Below are 21,873 nucleotides of genomic sequence, written 5' to 3' on the forward strand. Positions count from 1 at the left end.
CATATCTCAGTGCTCATGACTAAAGAAGAGTATCAAGTAGGAGTAGACAGGAAAGTGGCTTTGATTTTCAGGTTGTGGGTTCTGAACCTCCTCAAAGATGGACTATATATTGGAAATCTGAATTAACTGTTGTCTTACCACAATGAGACAGAAAACTACAGAATAAAACGTTGTTACTGGAATCATAGCTGCTGCAGTGATGATGTCGTTCTTATATCTTAGCACTTCTTGCCTGAGCTAGAAGAGGGAGGAGGAGGAGGAGTTTGAGGAAGAGGAGGAGGGGGAGAGAGAGGGGAATGGGAGGAGGAGAAGGAGTGGGGGAGGGGGAGGAGAAGAAAAAGAACAACAGCAACAGCAACAACAAGAACAACATTAAAAAAACCCACAAAGGTATGGAAAGCATAAAATCTAATTATTCTCTAGCCTATTCTAATGAATTGGTAACTATTCTTAACTACTATTCTAAGACCCCACCTTTCCACGTGGTTCTTAAGCAACATACCACATCTTATAGGCTCCAAAAGAACATACCACATCTAATGTGTTATGTAATTTGCTCATTAGCATTTTCTTGTACAATATGTTCATCTTGGAATTTAGGACCTCTTCTCATCTACCCTAGGAACAGTGGCACAAATCTCTAAATGAGCAAAGTGGCAGATCACTGTCTTAGCCAAAGTCACATGATCAAGACACGATTGAGACGAGGTGCCCCTGGTCTTCCTACTTGGGTACTTTCATGGCATGTCCTAAACCAGTGATAGCGAACCTTTTGAGCTCGGCGTGTCAGCATTTTGGCAAAAACCCTAACTGAACTCTGGTGCAGTTTCACATATATTAATATTTTGATATTTGTAACCATAGTAAAACAAAGATTTATATTTTTGATATTTATTTTACATATTTAAATGTCATTTAACAAAGAAAAATAAACCAAAAAAATGGGTTCCCGTGTCACCTCTGACACGTGTGTCATAGCTTCGCCATCACTGTGACCTAAACTGACTAAAAGTCCAGGGCAGGTATCTCAGGACCTGTCCTCACCTCATTGGATGCCTTCTCTTCCTGCTTCTGGGGGGCTTGCATCCTCTCATCTTTCCATTGTTCCGCATCCCACTCTGCGTTGGATATCTTTACTTCCTCCTGCTCGGTGAGCAGTCTCATCAGAAGGCCTATTCCAGAAAATAGAGTTTCCTCGGTCAATTTTTGAAACTTGAATGGTTAAGTTTTGGTTTAACAGAAGGATTCCTTCTGTTGTTTTGCAAATGATTCAGGGGCATATCTGCATCGAGTACATTTGAAAGACGGAGTTTAATGAATGGTAATAAAGTGGATTCTATATCTTCTAGATTTCCTTCCAAGAAATAAGGCAATTGGTAATTTAGTGCACTATTAACATCACTTTTATCATTAAAGTCTAGCTGCTCACTCATAAGGGATGAGGAAGTGTCGCTCTTTTTGTTTGAGGATGCCCTCTCTGGCTCAATGGTCAGCTCAGTGCTGATGTTCTGCCGGCCTTGTAATACTTTGATGAGAGGTCCTTCTAATAGGAGCTCTTCATCTGTCAAAAAAGAAGAAATCACATTTGATATTGAAAGACTCATGGGACAGATATTTGTCAGTCCAAAGCCTACATCCCAGTCCAATATATAGGGAATCGGCAAATATTTGAGTGCCATTTGGAGAGGAGAATTATAAACCCCAACTTACATCTATGATTGTTGACAAAACCAAAGGAGAAACTGTATCTTTTTTTAAAGTGGTTATTTACTTAGAACATTCCATAACATGATATATGGTGACTATATTTAGGATTATTCCATTGGTCCCCAAGGGCCAACTGCCCGTTACTGGACAAAAGCCAGGGCTGGAAGACCCACTCAGTTAGACGCTCTGCAGATCTACTGTGACTCCTCACATTCACGCACCCCATCCTGTCCTGCTTCAGATGCAGAGGGGGCCTGAGCCTTCCTCTCTCCACTCTTCAGGATGCTTGTGTTCTTGCTACCATCACAGATGACCACGATTAACACCCACTGCTAACACGTCCTCATCTGGACATACCCTTCTCCACTAACCCACCGATTCCTTACTTGGGCGCTGCCTCCACATATGCCAGCCCCATAACAGAGGGCTCTAATCAGAACAAACAATATGTCTACCCTCGCTCTGTGCTTAATATTTAGGCAGGAACTCAGGATGTACGTTAAGAGACTTGCCAGGTTGTGTGCCACTGTGGAATGTTCACTAAATCTATGGAATAATACTTGGGGTTCTAAAATACTGAAGGGAAAAAATAACTTTTGTCAGATGCCCACTTTGCTATCATTTCATGTCATTTCTTATATTTTCAGCTGTACTTGGGAAACCATCCCAAGATTCTGACTGTGTGAAGGTTAAGTGTGCCATTGTGCAGCTGGTACACAAGAATTTTCAGAAGAATTAAAGGTATTGCTGGTGGTGATAAGGGTGAGAGAAGGAGCTAACGTCCTGGGAAAGAGCATGGGCTTGCGGAGAGCCCAAAACTGGGAGCTAGAGGCCTGGGCAAGTGGTCTTAGCCCTTTCTGATCTTGTTTTTACTCACCTTTAACGGAGATTAAAATGCCTAATCTGCCCACTTTGGGGCAGAAGGGAGTAATATCATTGGTCAAAACATTGTTTTGAAAAATAAGCAACACTGACTTCATATAAGTAGCATAGATCACTGATGGAAACTTGTATTTAAGCTCTCTGGGTGTAAAAGCACATTTTGCAAGTTATCAAGTAGCTGCCAAGAAACCTAATGTGGAGAAAAATACTTAAAAGCACACACCTGTTTGGTGGATAGAAAACCTTGTGCTTCAGAGCAAGTTCAGAGTTGGACAGTCTAAGAAAGAGCCCCCCCATGCCTTAGAAGGGCTGGGTAGCAGCTTCTGGTGATGGATCCAAAAACTCTCTGGTTCCAAATAAAACTTACATAAAACAGCATCACTTGTACTTTTTTCATAAACTTGCAAAAACAAACAAAATGAAAATGTCTACACTGCAAAGGGTCATTGAAACCTGATGCATACAGAAGAGTTTACAGACTGTGACACACTAATGAACACGTTCTCATTTGGAAGTAAAGCACCCAGCAGAGAGCACCACACACACGAAGTGGCCATTAATGGTAAGACCCTTCCCTTCATCTGACTTTAAGCAAGGAGTAGTTCTTAAAATTTTAGAGTTGAACTCTGATTAAATGAATAAAAATAATACAGTTACTTTATTTGCCTAAAAATGTATCGTCATTGATTACAAATAAAAAGTGAAAACAATAAAAATTAAAAAGTTTATCATCAGGCAATTGAGACTCACCACACGGTGTGTTGGTCACACATTCGGTCTCACAATGCAGTTTGACCGTCTTGGCAACAGCCTCTATATTATTTTTAAATTGGCAGAGGCAGCAGGCCAAACGGTTAGGTAAGATACTATAAATGGAAGCATACAGAATTATATTAGTGACAAAGGAGTTACTTGGAAAATAGTTTTTTAAAAAAACTTAAACATACACCTACTATATGACATAGCCATTCCACTTTCAGGCACTTATCAAGAGAAATAGAAGTATATTTCCATAAACAGACTTGTATATAAATATTCACAATAGCTTTTTTTGTAATAGTCAAAAATTAGAACAACTCAAATAGCCATCAATGTTGAAAAATACTGATATATCCATTCTTAATGAAATCCTATTCAGCAATAAGAAGAAATGAATTATTGATAGTCAAAACAACATTAGGCAAAATATGGACTAATCCTATATAATAAAAGGCTAATATTCAAATCGACCAAATGGCAGAACCACCAGTTGCTATGATATGCACTGACCACCAGGGGGTAGACACCCAACACAGGAGTTTCCCCCTGGTGATCAGTGCGCTCCCACAGACAGAATGCCTCTCAGCCAGAAGCTGGGCTTATGGCTGGCCAGCACAGTTGTGGTGTCGGGAGCCTCTCCTGCCTCCACAGCAATGCTATGGATGTCCAAGTGCTAGCTTACGAACCACTACCTATAGGGAGCCATCATTTGGGCATCCACCATGATCTGGGCTGAGAGACACTCTGCTGCAAACCCCCCCGCCCCCCACTGCACTATTTTCGTGCACTGAGCCTCTAGTGTTAAAATAATCATCAGAATTAAGGAGGCCAGTTAGAAAAGAGTAGATACTATACAATTCATTTATATAAAATTCTAGAAAATGCAAACTAACCTATAGTAACACAAAGCAGATCAGTGTTTGCACAGGAATTGGGGAGGGCAAGGAGGAATGGGAAGGAAGAATTATAGAAGGGACATGATGCAGCTTTTTGAGGCTATAGACAGTTTGATTTTGATGATGGCTTTGTGGTGTGTGGGAGGCAACCAATCAACCAATTGAAATGTCTCTCTCACGTTGATATTTCCCTACTCCCTCTCTCTCTCTCTTCCTTTTATCCCACTCTCTTCCTCCCTTCTACCCTCACTAAAATTCAATAGGAGAAATATCTCCTGGTGAATATTAAAAAAAGACAAACAAAAGCATACAATCAAAAAACAGTCCAGCCTGCCGGTGTAGTTTAGAGATTGAGAATTGACGTATGAACCAAGAGGTCACGGTTGGATTCCAGGTCAGGGCACAGGCTCGGATACAGGCTCAATCCCCAGCAGGTTACATGCAGGAAGCAGCTGATCAATGATTCCCTCATCATTGAGGTTTCTCTCTCTCTCTCTCTCCCTCTGCCTCTCCCTCTCTAAAATAAATAAAAAAATATATTTTTAAAAACTTCTGGTCTTCAGTGATATGTTTAATAGAAGGCACAACCTTGGAAAATACATTTAATAAACACGTATCTTACAGAAAGGACTTTATATAAAACACTCTTAAAACTCAATAATAAGATAAATGTCAAATTAAAAGGATTTGAACAGACACTCCATTGACAAATATATTTTCACACAGACATTCCACACCATCAGCTATTAGAGAAATGCAAGTTAAAATCACACTGCAATATAAATGCATTCCTACTAGAAAGGCTAGTTAAAAAAAACAAAACACAGAAATATAAAGATCAGGTGAAAATGTGGAGCAAATGCATCGCTCGTCTACCACTGGTGGGAAGGCGAGATGGTACAACCACTTTAGAACACAGTTTAGCAGTTTCTTTACTAGTTAGGTATGCACTCAGCATATAATGCAGCAGCCCCACCCTTAGGTATCTTACTCCAAAGCAATGAAAACGTATGTTCACACAAAGACCTGCATGTGAGTATTTTTAGCAACTTAATTCACAATAGCCAAAAAACTAGAAACAGCTCAAATATCCATTACCTGATTACTACAGGAACAAACTAGTATATACACACAATTGGAATACTACGCAGCAATAAAAAAAGAAATGTACTACTGATAGATGCAACAACTTAGATGGATCTCAAAAGGATCATGCTACATGAAAGAAGCCAAACACAAAAAGCTACATTCTACATCAAGCCCATGGCCACATGCCTCATTTATTTGGACCGTGTTAGCCTTTGAGTTTGACACACTTGCTCTACATGATTTCATTTATAAGACACTCTGTAAAAGGCACGACTATAACAATAAAAATCAGACCGGTGCTTGACAGGAGCTGGTGGTGGGAGGAGGACCTGAATGCAAAGAAATATGAGGGCACCCTAGCCGGCTTGGCTAAGTGGATAGAGCATCAGCCTGTGGACTGAAGGGTCCCAGGTTTGATTCCGGCCAAGGGCACATGTCGGGGTTGTGGGCTCATTCCCCAGTACGGGGTGTGCAGGAGGCAGCCAATCAATGATTCTCTCTCATCACTGATGTTTCTATCTCTCTCTCCTTCTCCCTTCCTCTCTGAAATCAATAAAGAAATATATTTAAAAAAAAGAAATATGAGGGGCCCTTTGGGGATGATAAAAGTGTTCTGGATCTCTAAGATGATGGTGGTACATTTATCAAGACTATACATTTATCAAAACTCACTAAACTGTATGCTTTAAAAGAGACAATTATTTTAAATACAAATTATACCTCAATAAACCTGACTTTGAAAATAAAAAAGCCAACCCAAAAGAACTAAGTGAAAATAAATATAAGAAAAATCAACTTACAGTTTCTCTAACTCAGGAGCTGTCATGAGAATGTTATCAAGTGTTGTAAACGTCACTTGTGTTGTTCCCATGTCTCTGAAGGAGAAAGACCAAACATGCATGATATGAACCCAAAGACTAAAATTCTATTCTTGAAAAGGCACTTAACAACATCTGTTTACTTAAATTCTGGCTTCTCTGTCAAGCCAGCTCCATAATTCAAAGTGCCTTAGTTTACTTTCCATACATAATCATTTTAGAGAGCTCTTCTTGAAGAAATTTAAATGTATTGCATCATCAAATTATTGTATTTTCATCATCAAATTAATGACTTAGGTGAACAGTACAATGTGATATTTTGTTTTTGTGTTACCATCATCCTACTTCTCATTCTCTGTTCCAATCACTATTTTATCATTCTTTTAAAAAAGCACAGAATGTACAACTTATTACTTTTCTCTTTCGGAGATCCATGGTATTTCCTCAGGCATCTACATGTTTCATGTCAGAATGTGTTTTTCAACCCTGCTCCCTTCCTCTGCTGGCTGTCTTGCCCTTGTACAGTCTTCCTTATCACTTTTATGTGCCAATAAATCATTTTTGAGAATAACCAAGTTAAAATTTAAATTACCAGTTCCTTGTCAAAATGCAAAATAGTCCATCTTTGACAAAAGTAAGAACAGAAATCATCTCAGGAGCCATGAAATTGTTGCAATACTTACAAATATTTCAACGCTGGCAAATTAAAAAGATAAGGATCTTGAACCATCATCAGAGGATTTTCATGTACAATTCTGAAAAATGCAATAGAATTAAAATTGTCTGCATTTTTAATAACTGCCATGAAAGTTTATATTCATTTTGTTGGTTCAGAATATGAAGGTTGAAAAGAATCATTTTCTGTCTATTCCCAGAGATCACCCTTAGAATCTGTAAAGCATTCTTTTTGTTGTTGTTAATCTCACCCGAAGATATTTTTTCCACTTCTTTTTTTAGAGAGAGTGAGAGAGAAAAAAAACACACCGATGTAAGAGAGACACATCGGTTGGTTGCCTCTACCACATGACCCAGTGAGGGCCAGGAATAGAACCCAGAACTCAGCTATGTGCCCTTGACCAGGTATCGAACCCGCAACCCCTTGTTGTATGGGCCAATGCTCCAACCACTGTATAACACGGGCCAGGGCTATAAAGGATTCATTATTGGGGAACTACCCAAGTCTCTGAATGATAAAGTGGAGAAGAGAAAGTAAAAAAAAAAAAGAGGAAAAAAGTAGATAGCTAAGAAAAATATACTGAAGAACCTTTCAGATTGAAAACCCATTAATGACTATGCTGATAGGAAGCTCCTGCTCTACAGGAAATACCATTTCTTTTTTCTTTTTTATATTTCTTCATTCATATCAGAGAGGAAGGGAGAGGAGAGAGAGAGAGATAGAAACATCAATGATGAGAGAATCATTGATCGGCTGCCTCCTGCACAACCCCTACTGGGGATCAAGCCTGCAACCCAGGCATGTGCCCTTAGCCAGTATTGAACCAGGGACCCTTCAGTCCGCAGGCCGATGCTCTATCCACTGAGGTAAGCCGGCTAGTGCAAGGAATTACCATTTCTAATGTCCTCATAATTCAAGGTGCTATTCTTTCATTTCCAGAAATTTTTAAAAATCGAGTGTAAACCATCCAGTTAAAGAAAAATATAGACCTAATTCTTTGGTTTTGGAGCCACAAATGGGATAGATGTAAGAGGAACTGGTGAAAGCCATGCTCCTATTACATACTCCTATGTGTATTCTTGCATCACAGGCTTTCTTATAATGTATGTAATCATCTATTTACTTCTCAATTTCTTGACTATTAGTGCCTGACATTTATTAGGAATTTAATGGGTGTTTGTTTCAAAAATAAATAATATTTTGATTACATATCAGTCAAATAAATTTCTTAATTGACACAAACTTTTATTCCCAGTGCTGAAATAAATTTTCCTCTCAATTCAGTATTACCGCGCGCCCCCACCCCCACACGTCTTGAAAGCAAACAAGCCCATGCCAAAGTCAGTGCTGGGAAAGCAGAGCATGGCATATATCAGTTAGACAAGTCTCTTGGTCTCTTTGCACTTTAGTTTCCTCATTTAAAAAAGAAAAAAAAAGAATGGCTCTTAAGCCATCCTTCTCGAGTTCAAACTGAGCTTATACCCAGCCAAACAATCACTGTAAGAAGTTTTTACACATAGCTTTTACATGTGTTCATCATCTATTTCACTTACAACTTGTGTAATAGCTGCATTCCATGCCAGGTCTGAAATGTTCCAAAGTTCACTTTTGTGATTAAATTGCACCCAAGATTTCTATCAAAAAAGACACAAGCAAAAGAAGAGGACAAATTCTTTCAGATCACTTATCCTTTAGCAGAGATTCTAATTTATATATGATAAAACAACCTCAATACTCCCTCTGTACACTAAAATTCTTACTATGGGAGATATTGCTTATGGTTTATGCTTTCATGTTTATACATGTGGTGAATTAGATACAAAAGATGTTTGTATTAAACTGATCTATATTTCTCTGAAAAGAGGTTACACAACCTCAACACTATTGACATATTGGGCTAGATAATTCTTGATTATGGGGAACTGCCTTGAACAATAATTCTGGCCTCTGCCACTAGATGGCAGTAGGAAATCTACAGTTCTGACAACTCAAACTCTGGCTAATGCCAAGTGTCACCTGGTTCAAAATCACCCTGGTTGAGAACCACTGCTATAGAATGGTTCATTCTGTTTTTAACTGTTTGAGGAAACTCCATACTGTCTTCACAGTGGCTATACCAGTCTGCATTCCCAGCAGCAGTGCAGGAGGGTTCCTTTTTCTCCACATTCTCACCAGCACTTGTCATTTGTAGATTTGTTGATGATAGCCATTCTGATAGGTGTGAAATGTCATCTCATTATTGTTTTGATTTGCACCTCTCCGATAATTAGTGACTTTGAACATGTTTTCATATGTCTCTGGGCCATCCATATGTCCTCTTCTGAAAAGTGTCTATTTAGACCCGTTGCCCATTTTTGTTGGATTATTTATCTTCCCTTAGTTAAGGTATATGAGTTCTCTGTAAATTTTGGAGATTTTGCCCTTACTGGAAAAATCATTGGCAATTATGTTCTCCCATGCACTGGGCTTTCTTGTTGTTTTGTTCATGGTTTCTTTTGCTGTGCAGATAGAATGGCTCATTCTGAATGTGACAGAATTCTCACACTAATCTATGCTAGTGACAAATAGGGGTTGCTACATAACTTTAGTAGTTTTCTAGTAATAAAATTTTCATCTTACTTCAGAATAAACAACAAAGAGGTTTACAATTATGTTTTATGAAATCCATAAACACAATGAGGTTATATTTATAACTTACATATATTGCAAAAGAGGTAATGAATCAAATGCATTCTTTTCAATGAATTTTATCTTATTGCCGGACAAGTCCCTAGAAAAAGTGAACGAAAAAACAGTGTTTAATTACTTCTTAGTATCTAATTAGTAGGAATACCTGGTAGAGGTTAGAATAGTATTGAATACACAGGTTTAGTCTAAACTGAAAACCTTAAGAATTGTGATTTGAACCATCCAGAACCCATTATGCTGCCCTCATTCAAAAGTCTCACCATCAGGATCTTCATAAATACAACATACAACTATAGATCTTGATACATTTTGAAGGTATTTATTCCTGAGAGCAGAAGAATTGATTAGAAGACCCTTTGTGGTCTCATCAAATTTAGATTATGAGCTCAAAGTTTATATCTTCATGTACATTTATAAATTTCTTACATTAAAGAAAATAGTCTCACATCTACACACCTTCCTGGTTTACTTCTGTGTTTTAGGCAAATTCAATACCAGAAGAAATAAAAGATGCTTTTTCACATAACTTAAAAGTAAACGACTGCTCTAAATAATACAGAACTTTGAACTAATACAGAACGTTGAATTAATGATACTATTATACTAATAGAAATTCACTTATTTTACATTGTTTTAATACCCATGAATTTAATGGCTTCAGTTGTACAGTGGTCAGACAAAAGACCACAACATAGTGCGGGGTTTTTATTTGAAAACACCATCCCTTGTCTATAATTGACTGTCTTATTTCCATTGATTCCACTTTAGTCCCTCACTTTTCTCCTGGAAGGGTATAACTGTCTTCTGACTGGTGTTTCCACCTATAATCTCCCCCTTGCTAAACCATCCTGCACACAGTCACCAGATTAACACTCCAGAAGCGGTTCTCAAATACCAGCCAGCAACACTTGGGATCTTATTGGATGATGGAAATTCTCCATATGACCCTGGATCGACTGAATTAGTAACTGGGGGTACAGCTTGAGTTTTAACAAGCCCTCCAAGTGACTCTGTTTTCGGCTAAAGTTTCTCCTCAAGCAATGGTGTGATAACATGGTACTTGGCATTCAAAACTCCAGAAGATCTGGCTCTAATCTCCTCCTCCCCCTACGTGTACTCTACAGCTACTCAAGGTATATTTTCCCAGGCTCCTTTTGCAAGCTTATTCTACTCAAGATGTCTGTCCATTGATCCCCCAAAGCCCTTCCAGGTCCTGTTCAAGCAGCATTGCTCTACTGACATCTTTGCTGATCCAACGTCAAGTCTTTTTTCCCTCTGCTGTGACCAAAACCAATTTATATATGCATTTCCGACAATATTTCAGTAGAGTTACTTTTGCATCCTATTTCCTCTGAGTACAAACTCCTTAAAGTATTGACTCTGTCTTGTTCATCAGCATTGTCTACTGTCATGCGAATAGGTGCCAACTGAAATATTTATCAAATAAACAAATAGCTGGGAAGTAGAGAGAAAAATGACTTTTAAAAGAAATGTAGTTTTATTATTTCATGGCTCCCTCTTGTGTGCCACTGCAGCACGTAGTCTTACATTTAGTACTTGTGCTCTATGGTTTTAGTTGATACGTTTATTTTCCCTATGAGGGCATGAATTATCAGAAGGGTAGGCACCGTGACGTACCTATCTTGTGCCTATAGTTCTAGGTACATTGCTTGGCATTTTCTGTTTTAGCTTGCTTATTGATTGGCATTTTTTAATGGATGGAAATACTTTATGCTAGCATGAAATAGTTAGCTTACAAAGTATTTCACACTAGAAGTAATGAATGACCTAACCAATTGAGCAGTTATTTACTTCATTTTATTTCCTCCAAACTGTATGGAAGGTTTGGAAGCGAGATAGCAAGAAGACCAATATAAAAGTGGATGTCCCTCTGAAGTTTGAAAGGCTTGATAATACAAATGACTATTTTTAGTGGCATGTGAGGCTCTTTATACCTACTTGCCTGGAGCCTTCCATATTTGCAGAAAGAATCCATTTGCTCAATAGCATCATTAATTAGCCTAATAAGGATTAATGACATAAACAGCTCTGGGTGCCATGGACAAAGAATCCTAGTTGAGTTTTTATAGTAAAGAACATCTCCCTATTTCTATGTAAATAGAATAATAGGCAAGCATTTCTTCCTTGACAAGGAGGCTGAAAAGATTTTTATTTTGTAATTAGTGAAGTCAGGGGCATTTCTGATATACTTACTTAGTGGATACATTTCTAACAATACCACTTAACCATCATTTTAAACATTTACTTTTAGTATTGGTATAACAATTCCTGCATTGAAATCCTCAACAACAGTCTGCTCTCTTTGTAATTTAATATGCTCTTAATAATATTGTTTACATAATTCATCTGCTTAAACATTTAATGTGTAAATGTTAATCTAATTTAGATTTAATCAAAAAATTATGGGTTAATGGCATTCAAATTAATGTAAATGCTTTATATTTTCTTGTCCTATAGGAGGCAATTTGAGGTTAAGCTAAATTCCTCTCATTTTACCAAATCAACATTTTAAAACCTTTTATGTAAAGGCCGGACAGTAAATATTTTAGGCTTTGCCGGCCACAAATAGTTTGTCTTCCATATTTCTCTTCGTGTTTTTTTTTTCTTTCAAAGCTATTTAAAAATGTGAAAATCCTTCTTAACTTACTTGCTGTAAGAAACAAACAATCTGGTGAAGGAGGGAGGCGGCCAGGGAGAGGTAAATGGGGGGAAAAGGATACTTATGTAATACGTTAAAAAATAAAGAATTTAAATTAAAAATTAAAAAAGAAACAAGCAGTCATAGGCCCAATTTGATCCATGGGCCCTAAACGAACTGTAAATATAAGCAGATCGTATATGAACACTTACATAACAAGACTCATATGGGTGTTTATCATTACTCAGACCTCATCACCACTTTCACTCCATAACTGAAGAGTTTTTCCTATCAATATTTTGTCTAGAGGACAAAACTGAAACTGAAAATGCATAGGAGATACTAAATGCTAGAGATGAGCTACATAGACTTATGGAATTGTAGAATTTTATTGCTGGGAGAAATTGTAGAAATTATTTCATGTGAGCCCCTTATTTATTTTATAGATAATATATCTAAAAAACTCATAAATAAATACAATTAACTTACAAATACTGCAGGGAATCGAGGCCTTCAAATGAATCTTTACGTAATTCTTTCAGATTATTGCCACTGAGATTTCTGAAAAATGAAAAGGTTATTTCTGGATCAAAATGCAAAACAACTACAACTATTTACTGCACAGAAATATATATGGGGAAACCCGGGTAATGGTGCCCGTGAAATACCCTAATTTTTATTTAATTGAAGGACGATAATCTGTTTTGTTTTATTCAAAACTTTCTTTTCCCATCCTCTTTTGCAAACAATAGAGCATTCAAAAATTGATTCACTTTCTTTACTCAGCTTTCTTTCTTTCTTTTCAAAAAACTTACGAATATTTGAAATGATATCTATCTAGTTAATACATATATATGTGTATGTGTGTATGTATGTATATGGGTATATATATGTAACATACAAACACACACACACACACACACACACACACTATAGGGCTAGTGCACAAAATTCATGCATAGGTACGGTCCATATGCTTGGCTGGCAATCAGGGCTAATTGGGGCCTTCTGGCTGCCTGGCTGGAACCTCCATTCCCTGGTTGCTGGCTGCTGGCCAGAGGCTTCCTTTGTTTCGCACCACCCCCTGATGGTCAGCGCATGTCATAGCAAGCCATTGGTTTCCCAGTAAAACTCCCTCAGTGACAACTTGCATATTAGGCTTTTATATGTAGGGATATTCATTTTCATATTATCCTATATAATAAAAGCCTAATATGCTAAGTAGTTGTCCGATTGTCCATTCAACCAATCAAAGCATAATATGCTAATGATATGCAACGACTGCTCAACTGCCCACTATGATGTGCACTGACCACCAGGGGGCAGACTCTCCGACAAGTAGGTTAGTTTGTTGCTGGGGTCTGACCTATTGGGACTGAGCAAGATAAGCTGGACATGCTCTGGAGCCCTCCCACGGTCCCTCCCTGGCTGGCCAACCTCCTACATCCCTACCCAGCCCCGATGGTGCACAGGTGGGGTCTCTTGGACTGGCCTGCACCCTCTCACAATCTGGGACCCCATGGGGGATGTCGGAGAGCCCGTTTTGGCCCAATCCTGCAGGCCAGGCTGAGGGACCCCATTGGTGCATGAATTCATGCACCGGGCCTCTAGTCAACACTAATAAAAGAGAAAAATGGTAATTGGCGTATGACGATACCCTTTTCATTGGCTAATCAGGGCTATATGCAAATTAACTGCCAACTAAGATTGGCAGGTAACTGCCAACGAGATGGAGGTTAATTTGCATATGTAGGCACAATGCAAGGAGGTGAAAGGGAAAGCAGGAAGAAGCCCCCTGCCACTGACAGTGATCGGAAACCCAGGGGGGAGCTAAGAGCTGGGGAGCAGGGCAAAGGCGGCCCTGGGGCCTCCTTTGCCCTGCCCCCCAGCCATGATTGGAGAATCAGGTGCGTTTTCTGCCCTGGCCAGTGATAGCAGGAAGTAGGGGTGGAGCCAGCGATGGGAGCTGGGCACGGTCGAAGCTGGCAGTCCCGGGAGCTAGGGGTCCCTTGCCTGGGCCTAAAGCGGAGCCCACGATCGCGGGGCCACTGCAGCTGCAGGTCCCCGCTGCCCGGGCTGGACGCCTCGGCCAGAGGCATTAGGCCTGGGCAGGGGCGGAGCCTGCAACCACGGGGAGCTGGGGGTCCCCTGCCCAGGCCTGACACCTCTGCCGGAGGCCTCAGGCCTAGTCAAGGGGCCGATCCAGTGATTGGTGATCGGAGGGTGATGAGGGTCAACTCCTCTGGCCGAGGCATCAGGCCTGGGTGGGGGGCGGAGCCGGGGATTGGGGGGATATGATGGTCCCCTTGCCCTGGCCTGAAGCCTGGGCCAGAGGCCTCAAGCCTGGGCGGGGGCCGGAGCCAGTGATCGGGGGGAGATGGGGGTCCCCTGTCCAAGCCTGACTCCTCTGGCGGAGGCGTCAGGCCTGGTCAAGGGGCCGATCAGGCGATCGGAGGGTGATGGGGGTCTACGCCTCTGGCCAAGGCATCAGGCCTGGGCAAGGGGCAGAGCCAGCAATCGGAGGGGTCTGGGGGTCCCCTGCCCAGGCCTGACGCCTGGGCCAGAGGCATTAGGCCTGGGCTGGGGGCAGAACCTGCGATTGGAGGGTTATGGAGGTCAACGCCTGAGGGCTCCCAGTATGTGAGAGGGGGCAGGCTGGGCTGAGGGACACTCCCCCCACCCCCCCCCCCCCCACACACACACCCAGTGCACGAATTTCGTGCACCGGGCCCCTAGTATACTTATAAACCCCTTGAAAAATCCCATAATTTATCTACATTGTTCTTGGGCCTATAATCCTAGCACATAAAACAGTTCCTGGCACGTAGCAGATGTTCCATAAATACTTTTTCCATGATTTCAGAAAATGACAAACATCATGTTCAGTCTACTACTTTTATTTAAAATAAATCATGAGAATAAGCACAGCTTTATAGGCAAGGAAATGTCTTTCTTCCCCCCTACATTTGTGACTCTTAACTTTGGAGACAAGAGCCCTGTGAGAATTTCATAGAAGCTATGGACCCTTTCCCTAGAAAACTGCACTTTCTTGAATACATGCAAAAGTGTGCATGTAATTTCCATTTGTTGATTATCCCTTCAGGGCAGAGGTAGGGGAATAGTATTGTATGGACTGAATTCAGGGGGCCAAAACTGAATCGCAAATAAAATTACATCTTTATTTTCACAAAGCTTTACCTGAAATTAGCATTGCCCTGCATTGTGAATGTAGGCAACAGACCATAGTAGATTAGCAGTACAGTAGTTCATTGGGTCTTCAGTAAAATCACAGATGATTTCATATAACATATTTGTTGCAGATATCTCAAAATACCATTTATTCTCATCACTCCATTGAAGTTATAACAGTTATTAGATCAACCACTATAGCTTGTGCTACTTAATATAAGAGGAGTAGATTTGCCATGGCTGGTTTTTCTTAGTGGTTAGAGTGTTGGCCAAAAGACCAAAAGATCATGGTTTCAATTCCCAGTCAAGGGTACATACCTTGGTGGTAAGTTCAATCCCTGGCCCCAAACCAGCAGGAGGCAGTCATTTGATATCTATTTCTTATCTCTCTCTCTCTCTCTCTCTCTCTCTCTCTCTCTCTCTCTCTCTTTCTCTCTCTCTCCCTCTTTCCACTCTCTCTGAAAAATATTAATGGAAAAAATCTTCAGACAAGGATTAAATAAAAATGTAAAAAAGAGAAGTAGTATCAATATTTAATTGCTTTAATTTAAAAATATATTTTTATTGATTTTACAGAGGAAAGAAGAGGTAGAATTAGAGAGAGATCCATCAATGATGAGAGAGAATCATTGATCAGCTTCCTCCTGCACAGCCCACACTGGGGATTGAGCCTGCAACCAGACATATCCTCAATGGGAATCCCACAGTGACTTCGAGGTTCATAGGCTGACCACTGAGCCATGCTGGCTGGCCATTCAAAAATCTATTCTTAAAAAATATTTTAGTTCTAGCTGGTTTGGCTCAGTGGATAGAATGTCTGCCTATGGACCAAAGGTCCCGGGTTCAGTTCTGGTCAAGGGCACATACCTTGGGTTGCAGGCTCTTCTCCAGCCCAAGCCCTGCTCGGGCCCCATGCAAGAAGCAACCAATCAATGTGTCTCTCTCACATTGATATTTCTCTCTGTCTTTACCTCTCTCTTACACTCTCTCTAAAAATCAAAGGGAAAATATCCTCAGGTGAGGATTAAAAAAAGAATAATCATAGAAAAATAAAAAATGTTTTTAAATATGCATTTTAATAATACATTTCCTTATTTTCATAGGTACTTTAACTTATAAATCTTTTAAAAACATAGTCCTCAAGAATATAGGCTTCTGCAGATCACCAAAGAGATATTTGGGAGGAAAAATGGTAAGAAATGGTGCACTGGGGGCCCATTGACTCTAAGTTAGGAACCTCTCCTTTACAAAGTATAAATCTCAAGCTGACTTAGAAATCTTCAAACCTGCCTGGCCAGCACGGCTCAGTGTGTGAATGTCAACCTATGGAGCAAGAGGTCACGCTTGATTCCCAGTAGAGGCATATGCCCAGGTTGCGGGCTCAATCCCCGGTGTGGAGTGTGCAGAAGGCAGCCGATCAATGGATTCTCTCTCATCGTGGATGTTTCTATCTCTCTCTCTCCCTCTTCATTTATGAAATGAAAAAAAATTATTTTTAAGAAACTAATGTTCAATAAATATATAAAGGTATCTGAATTCACAAGTAATCAGAAAAATTCAAACTTAGGTGGGACCACCTTTATTCACCCATTAATCAGCCAAAAACATGGAGACTATCCAGTTGTGGAAGGACAGAAGAAAATAAATAGTGTAGTTGCCCACTTATTGGAGTATAAGTGGCCATAATTTCTTTGAGGGAAATTAAATGTTGTATCAATATAGTTTCACCCCAATAATTTCATTTCTAAATATCTAGTCTACATAAATATCTGCCCATGATCCCAAAGATGTATGTACAAGAATGTATGTTGCATCAAATACATGTAACAGGAAAACTGGACATAATCTAAATATCCAACAATAGGGGGATTATTAAAATATGGAATATTATGAAATAGTTTAAATGAACTGGCTAACCCTCTCTCTATCAAGAAGGAAGCACGTGTAAGGTAATTTATAAGGGGAAAGTATCAAGTGGTAGGATGTTATCAATTATGTAAAAAAAAAAGATATGAAAATCACATAATATTCCTATTTTACTTTCCGTAAATATGTATGTAGGCAAACGCGTGGAAAAGGAAATGTAAGAAAATATAGTAAACAGTTAGCAGTTACCTTCAGGTGGGGATGAGGCCCAAGCAGGGTTTTCACTATACCTGCTATCTCATTTTTATATATTTAAAAAATTATCATGTCTTCCTGTTATAATGGAAAATAAGTTTAAATTGACTCTGATTTTAAAGACGGCCTACCAAATTTAATTTTTTTAAATGTACAGAATTGCAATCAATAGACACTGATTTGGGATACAGAGGGGGAAATACCTTTTCTCAGAGCTACTGACCTCAATATTCTGGACCAAGAAGGATCTTACAATGCAGTTAGCTTTTTTAAATTCACTTATGGAGAGAATATACTCACAGTTTCTCAACCAAATGGTATGGCTTCCATGTATCTTTACCAATGTAAGAAATAGCGTTTCCTTGTAAGTTTCTGCAAAGAAACAGTTAATATCATTGAATAAGTAAGAAATGAATGAACAAAATAAGTAAAACAATCATGGCAAACTTGATACTCAAAAGCAGGAAACATAGCTTTCCAATTTCCACAACTGTCAGCTTTCCTGTTTGCACAATTAATAAAGATATAATGTGAGCTCCAGTTGGTTTTGCTCAGTGGATAGAGCATCAGCTTGTGGACTCAAGAGTCCCAGGTTCAATTCTGGTCAAAGGCACATGCCTGGGTTGTGGCTCCATTCCCAGTAGGGGGTTTGCAGTAAGCATCAGATCAATGATTCTCTCTCATCACTGATGTTTCAATCTCTCTCTCCCTTCCTCTCTGAAATCAATAAAATGTATTTTTTTAAAAAACCCACAACAGTGAGAATGTGTCCATGAATTACAAGTGTTTAAAAGAAGCTGTTAAATTCCTGAGGTTCAGTTTCAAACACTAATTCTGTGGATGACTTTGAATCTTTAGCTTTGTCCTCATCCCTCAGCAATAACTTACCTATTCAGTTTACATATTTTTCAGGAAGATCAGAAAAAGTCAGATATCTGTCTGCCCCTCTGTCTAGTGGACACCTCGACTCAAGCTGAAGCCTTCTTGTTGCTTTATGCTCACCAATAAAAGCAGCCCAAACTGAGCTCACCTCCTCAATCTGCCTCTTTCCCAACTGCTGTATGTCCACCTGTCATACTACCATCATTCTCCTCATCATCCAGGACAGACATTTTCCAGGGTCATATTTGATCTTTCTCTTTCCTGTACATCCCATCCTCACTCCAGTCAATTACTAAAGCTTGTCAGTTCTTCCTTTTAGTGTTCCGAGGATTTTCTTTCTTCTTCTATCACAACACCCTGATTCAGCGTCTTCTCACTGAACTCCTAGAGTATTCTACTTGGTCTCCCTGAGTCAAGATTTCCTTTCTAGATCACTCTACCTATGGACTCTGAAATAATCCCCCCCACCCTGTTTTTCTTACTCATCTGTCTTTCTCACTTGAAAACTTTCAATAGGTCTCCTTTTCTCAGTGGAACTTCCAAACCCCTAGAAATGATAGTCAAGAGTTTTCATCATCATAGTTTTCACTACTTCCTAAACCAATTCTTTATAACCAGACTGGTCTATTAAGTCATGAGCATTCCTGTAGCCATGCCTTTGCCCTACTGTACTCACTATTTTACCAAACCATAGCCTCATTTTAAGTCCCAGCTAAAGCTCTGGGTTATCCATGCAGCTTTCCCTGACTTCCATACCCCAATATGTACAGATTATGCTTTATTATAGCACCTCTGGCCTGTATTTCTTTTAGAACTTACTTATATATCACCTCCTCTTTTATGTATATTCCCTTTCTTCCTACCTACCACTGCCATGTTCCATAGAAAATGTCATACTTCTGTGGCTCCCACAGTACTTAGACCTGGGCTGGGAACAAAATGGGTCATTTATATAGAAAGCCAGGGGACAAAGATAAGTTCTAGATATGACTTGAGGTAGCAAATAAAAAAAACCACAAACAGATGTTAGGAACTTGTATAAGTCATATATATATATATATATATATATATATATATATATATTATATAAACATATATACATATATATTATATATGTATATATTAATTCTTCTAAAACTCACAACAATCCTATGTAATGGTAACTATATAATCTTCATTTTACAGGTGAGGAAATTGAGTCTCAGCACTAATAAATGGCATAGTGGTTTCAAACCCAGTCACTCTGGCTGAAGAATCTCTACTCTTAACCACTTTGCTGTATCACCACCAATGAGACTGGGAGAGGGCCATGTTGCTGCAGGTAAAGACCTGGAGCAAAGAGAATGGAGCAAAAGTGGGAGGACAGTAGAGGTTAAGGAAGGAAATGTTAGGGCTAAAACTATGTAAAAATAACATGGACAATTACAAGCAAAAGACTGGTTAAGGGGGAACAATAGTATTAAGAGAATACAGATAAGGAATAGTTGTCAAACAAAGATAAAAACAAAGTCATTCAACATGGTTTGGGGGAGATGAGGAAGGCCCAGGAAGACCTCAAGGAAAAGGCTGCCATGTCAGCCAGGATGCAGAGAGCAAATGAGAAAAGGCAATTCTTACAAGACGGTGAAGGTGCCATTATAGGTGCTGGGCTCTGGTACTGGCACTCTGGTGAGCCTCTGCTTTGAGCCAAAACCAATACATGACAGTGTCCCATTACTGCAGGAACAGATCTCACAAATGTTCATGGTGGCACTCTGTTCAGTCATTGGAGGAACTGTCTCTGATGACTCTGGTGGCTGAGTTATTGTAGCTTCCAGGTCAAACGATAGACCTGTGGCTGTGACTTCAGGAAAGGTCGGCTGCTGAACCTGAACAAGTTCTGGATGTTGAAGTGTCACCTCAGGGTGCTTTGCAGGAGCTGTAGTCTGTTGCAGGGCTGTAGCACCAATCGCCAGTGTAGACTCTGGAGTGATGGTGAGCTCCAGGTCCACAGGTGGAAAGTTTGGCTGAAGCGCCTGAACAGTCTCTGGCGGTGGAAGTGTCACCGCAGGTTTCAGTGGAGGAGCTGCAGTCTGCTTCAGGGCTGTTGCAGCAGCCCCCAAAGTGTGTTCAGGAGTGATGGTGAGTCCCAGGTCCACAGGTGGAATGGTTGGCCACTGAGCCTGAACAGACTGAGTTGAGGCTTCTTGTTGGGTTGGAAGCTGAACTATAGCTGTCTGAGGGTTTGGAGAAGGTTCCGTTTTCTCAGGGGCCTCTGCAAGCACCGCTGAGGCATCATGGTTGACAGAAGGAAGTTCTAGGTTTGCAGGATTCTGCTGATCCCAAGACCAGGGCTTGGTGGGCCCCAGGGGGATGGAGGTCAGCAGGTTAGAGTCCATGGCCAACTCCGGAATCGGAGCTGCCTGGACCTGCAGCCACAACAGCTGCCACAGGAACAGGAACCGTGGGGCCCACATGTGCAGCCCGGACATGACAGGCAGAGGTCCGGGGCACAGTGAGCCACCAAGGAGAATGGGGCACGGAGAGTGACCCAGAAGACTGGGGCACAACAGGTGAACCAAAATAATGGAGCACAACAAGCGATCCAGGAGACTGGAGCACAACGAGCGATCCAAAATACTGGGGCACATACACGCAACCCAGAAAAGTGGGATGCAAGTACCTGCACTGAGCAGGAGCCCAACAATTGGCAGCCATGTCACAATTGGCAGCCATGTCACAATTGGCAGCCCTGTCTTGCATGTGCCCCTTAGCCACCAAGCACCCCTCCCCCACCTCAAGTTCTAACCTTTATTTAGGCAATCTGGATTATTCTTGGGCTGAAGTGCCTACAGAAGAGGGAGCTTTTTCTCCAGAATCATCAGGGACCAAGTGGTTCCTTTCACCTGCAGAAAAGATAACTATCTCCCTCTGGTTATCCGCTCTCCATTCACAGTGAGGCAGGATTTGGACTACACACTTGGGTGGCCCAGAGCCCAGGATTGGTGGGATGTGGGGAGGGGGTATAAAAGAAGGTGGGGAGGGGGGGAGTGTTATAGGTTGGCAAAGCGAGATAGACCACCGACTCAGAATTTAAATTTAGGAACCTTTATTAAGCTGGCCAGCTGTCTGCAGTCCCAGCACCCGGCTGAAGCAAAGGCGGAACTGCAGCAATGACTGCAAGCGTTACAGCCTATTTATTTGCAAAAACTACAAAGTTACAAAGCCTTGTTTACCAATTTGTTCCCGACACAGTGTAGCATTATCACCTTCCTATCTATGTTCTCCAGGAACAGAGAGCACAGTATATTGAGGAGGGACCATGGGACCATATCTCAAGGCCTGACCTGATGTCAGTACCTTCCTATCTGTCTGTTCCAGGAACAGACAGTACAGCGCGCCCCGAAATGCAGCCCAGTACACTAGGAGGTATGAGGCCCATTTGAATTCCCTGCACCTCACTCTGGATCACCTTGAAGCGCCAAGTCCTTTTCTTCCTTTTGCTAGGTGACTGCTGGAATCAATGGT

The 21,873-nt window shown here is 40.6% G+C and overlaps 1 protein-coding gene across 1 annotated transcript in view; it reads right to left on the reverse strand.

Annotated features, from left to right (window-relative positions):
* The window catches only part of LOC132211322 (leucine-rich repeat-containing protein 37B-like), a 29,279-nt gene extending 8,535 nt beyond the window's left edge, over positions 1-20,744 (reverse strand). Inside the window, exons 1-11 of the mRNA XM_059656051.1 lie at positions 19,984-20,744; positions 17,785-17,856; positions 12,664-12,735; positions 9,526-9,597; positions 8,381-8,461; positions 6,835-6,906; positions 6,134-6,208; positions 3,340-3,455; positions 1,430-1,561; positions 1,045-1,172; positions 139-237 (exon numbers count right to left, since the gene is read on the reverse strand). Coding sequence (XP_059512034.1) covers positions 139-237; positions 1,045-1,172; positions 1,430-1,561; positions 3,340-3,455; positions 6,134-6,208; positions 6,835-6,906; positions 8,381-8,461; positions 9,526-9,597; positions 12,664-12,735; positions 17,785-17,856; positions 19,984-20,744 — 1,680 coding nt within the window. The remainder of the gene's footprint in view (positions 1-138; positions 238-1,044; positions 1,173-1,429; positions 1,562-3,339; positions 3,456-6,133; positions 6,209-6,834; positions 6,907-8,380; positions 8,462-9,525; positions 9,598-12,663; positions 12,736-17,784; positions 17,857-19,983) is intronic.
* Between the last annotated feature and the right edge of the window lie 1,129 nt (positions 20,745-21,873).

This window comes from Myotis daubentonii, chromosome 10 (genome assembly GCF_963259705.1).
Source record: "Myotis daubentonii chromosome 10, mMyoDau2.1, whole genome shotgun sequence".
Classification (NCBI taxonomy): Eukaryota; Metazoa; Chordata; class Mammalia; order Chiroptera; family Vespertilionidae; genus Myotis; species Myotis daubentonii.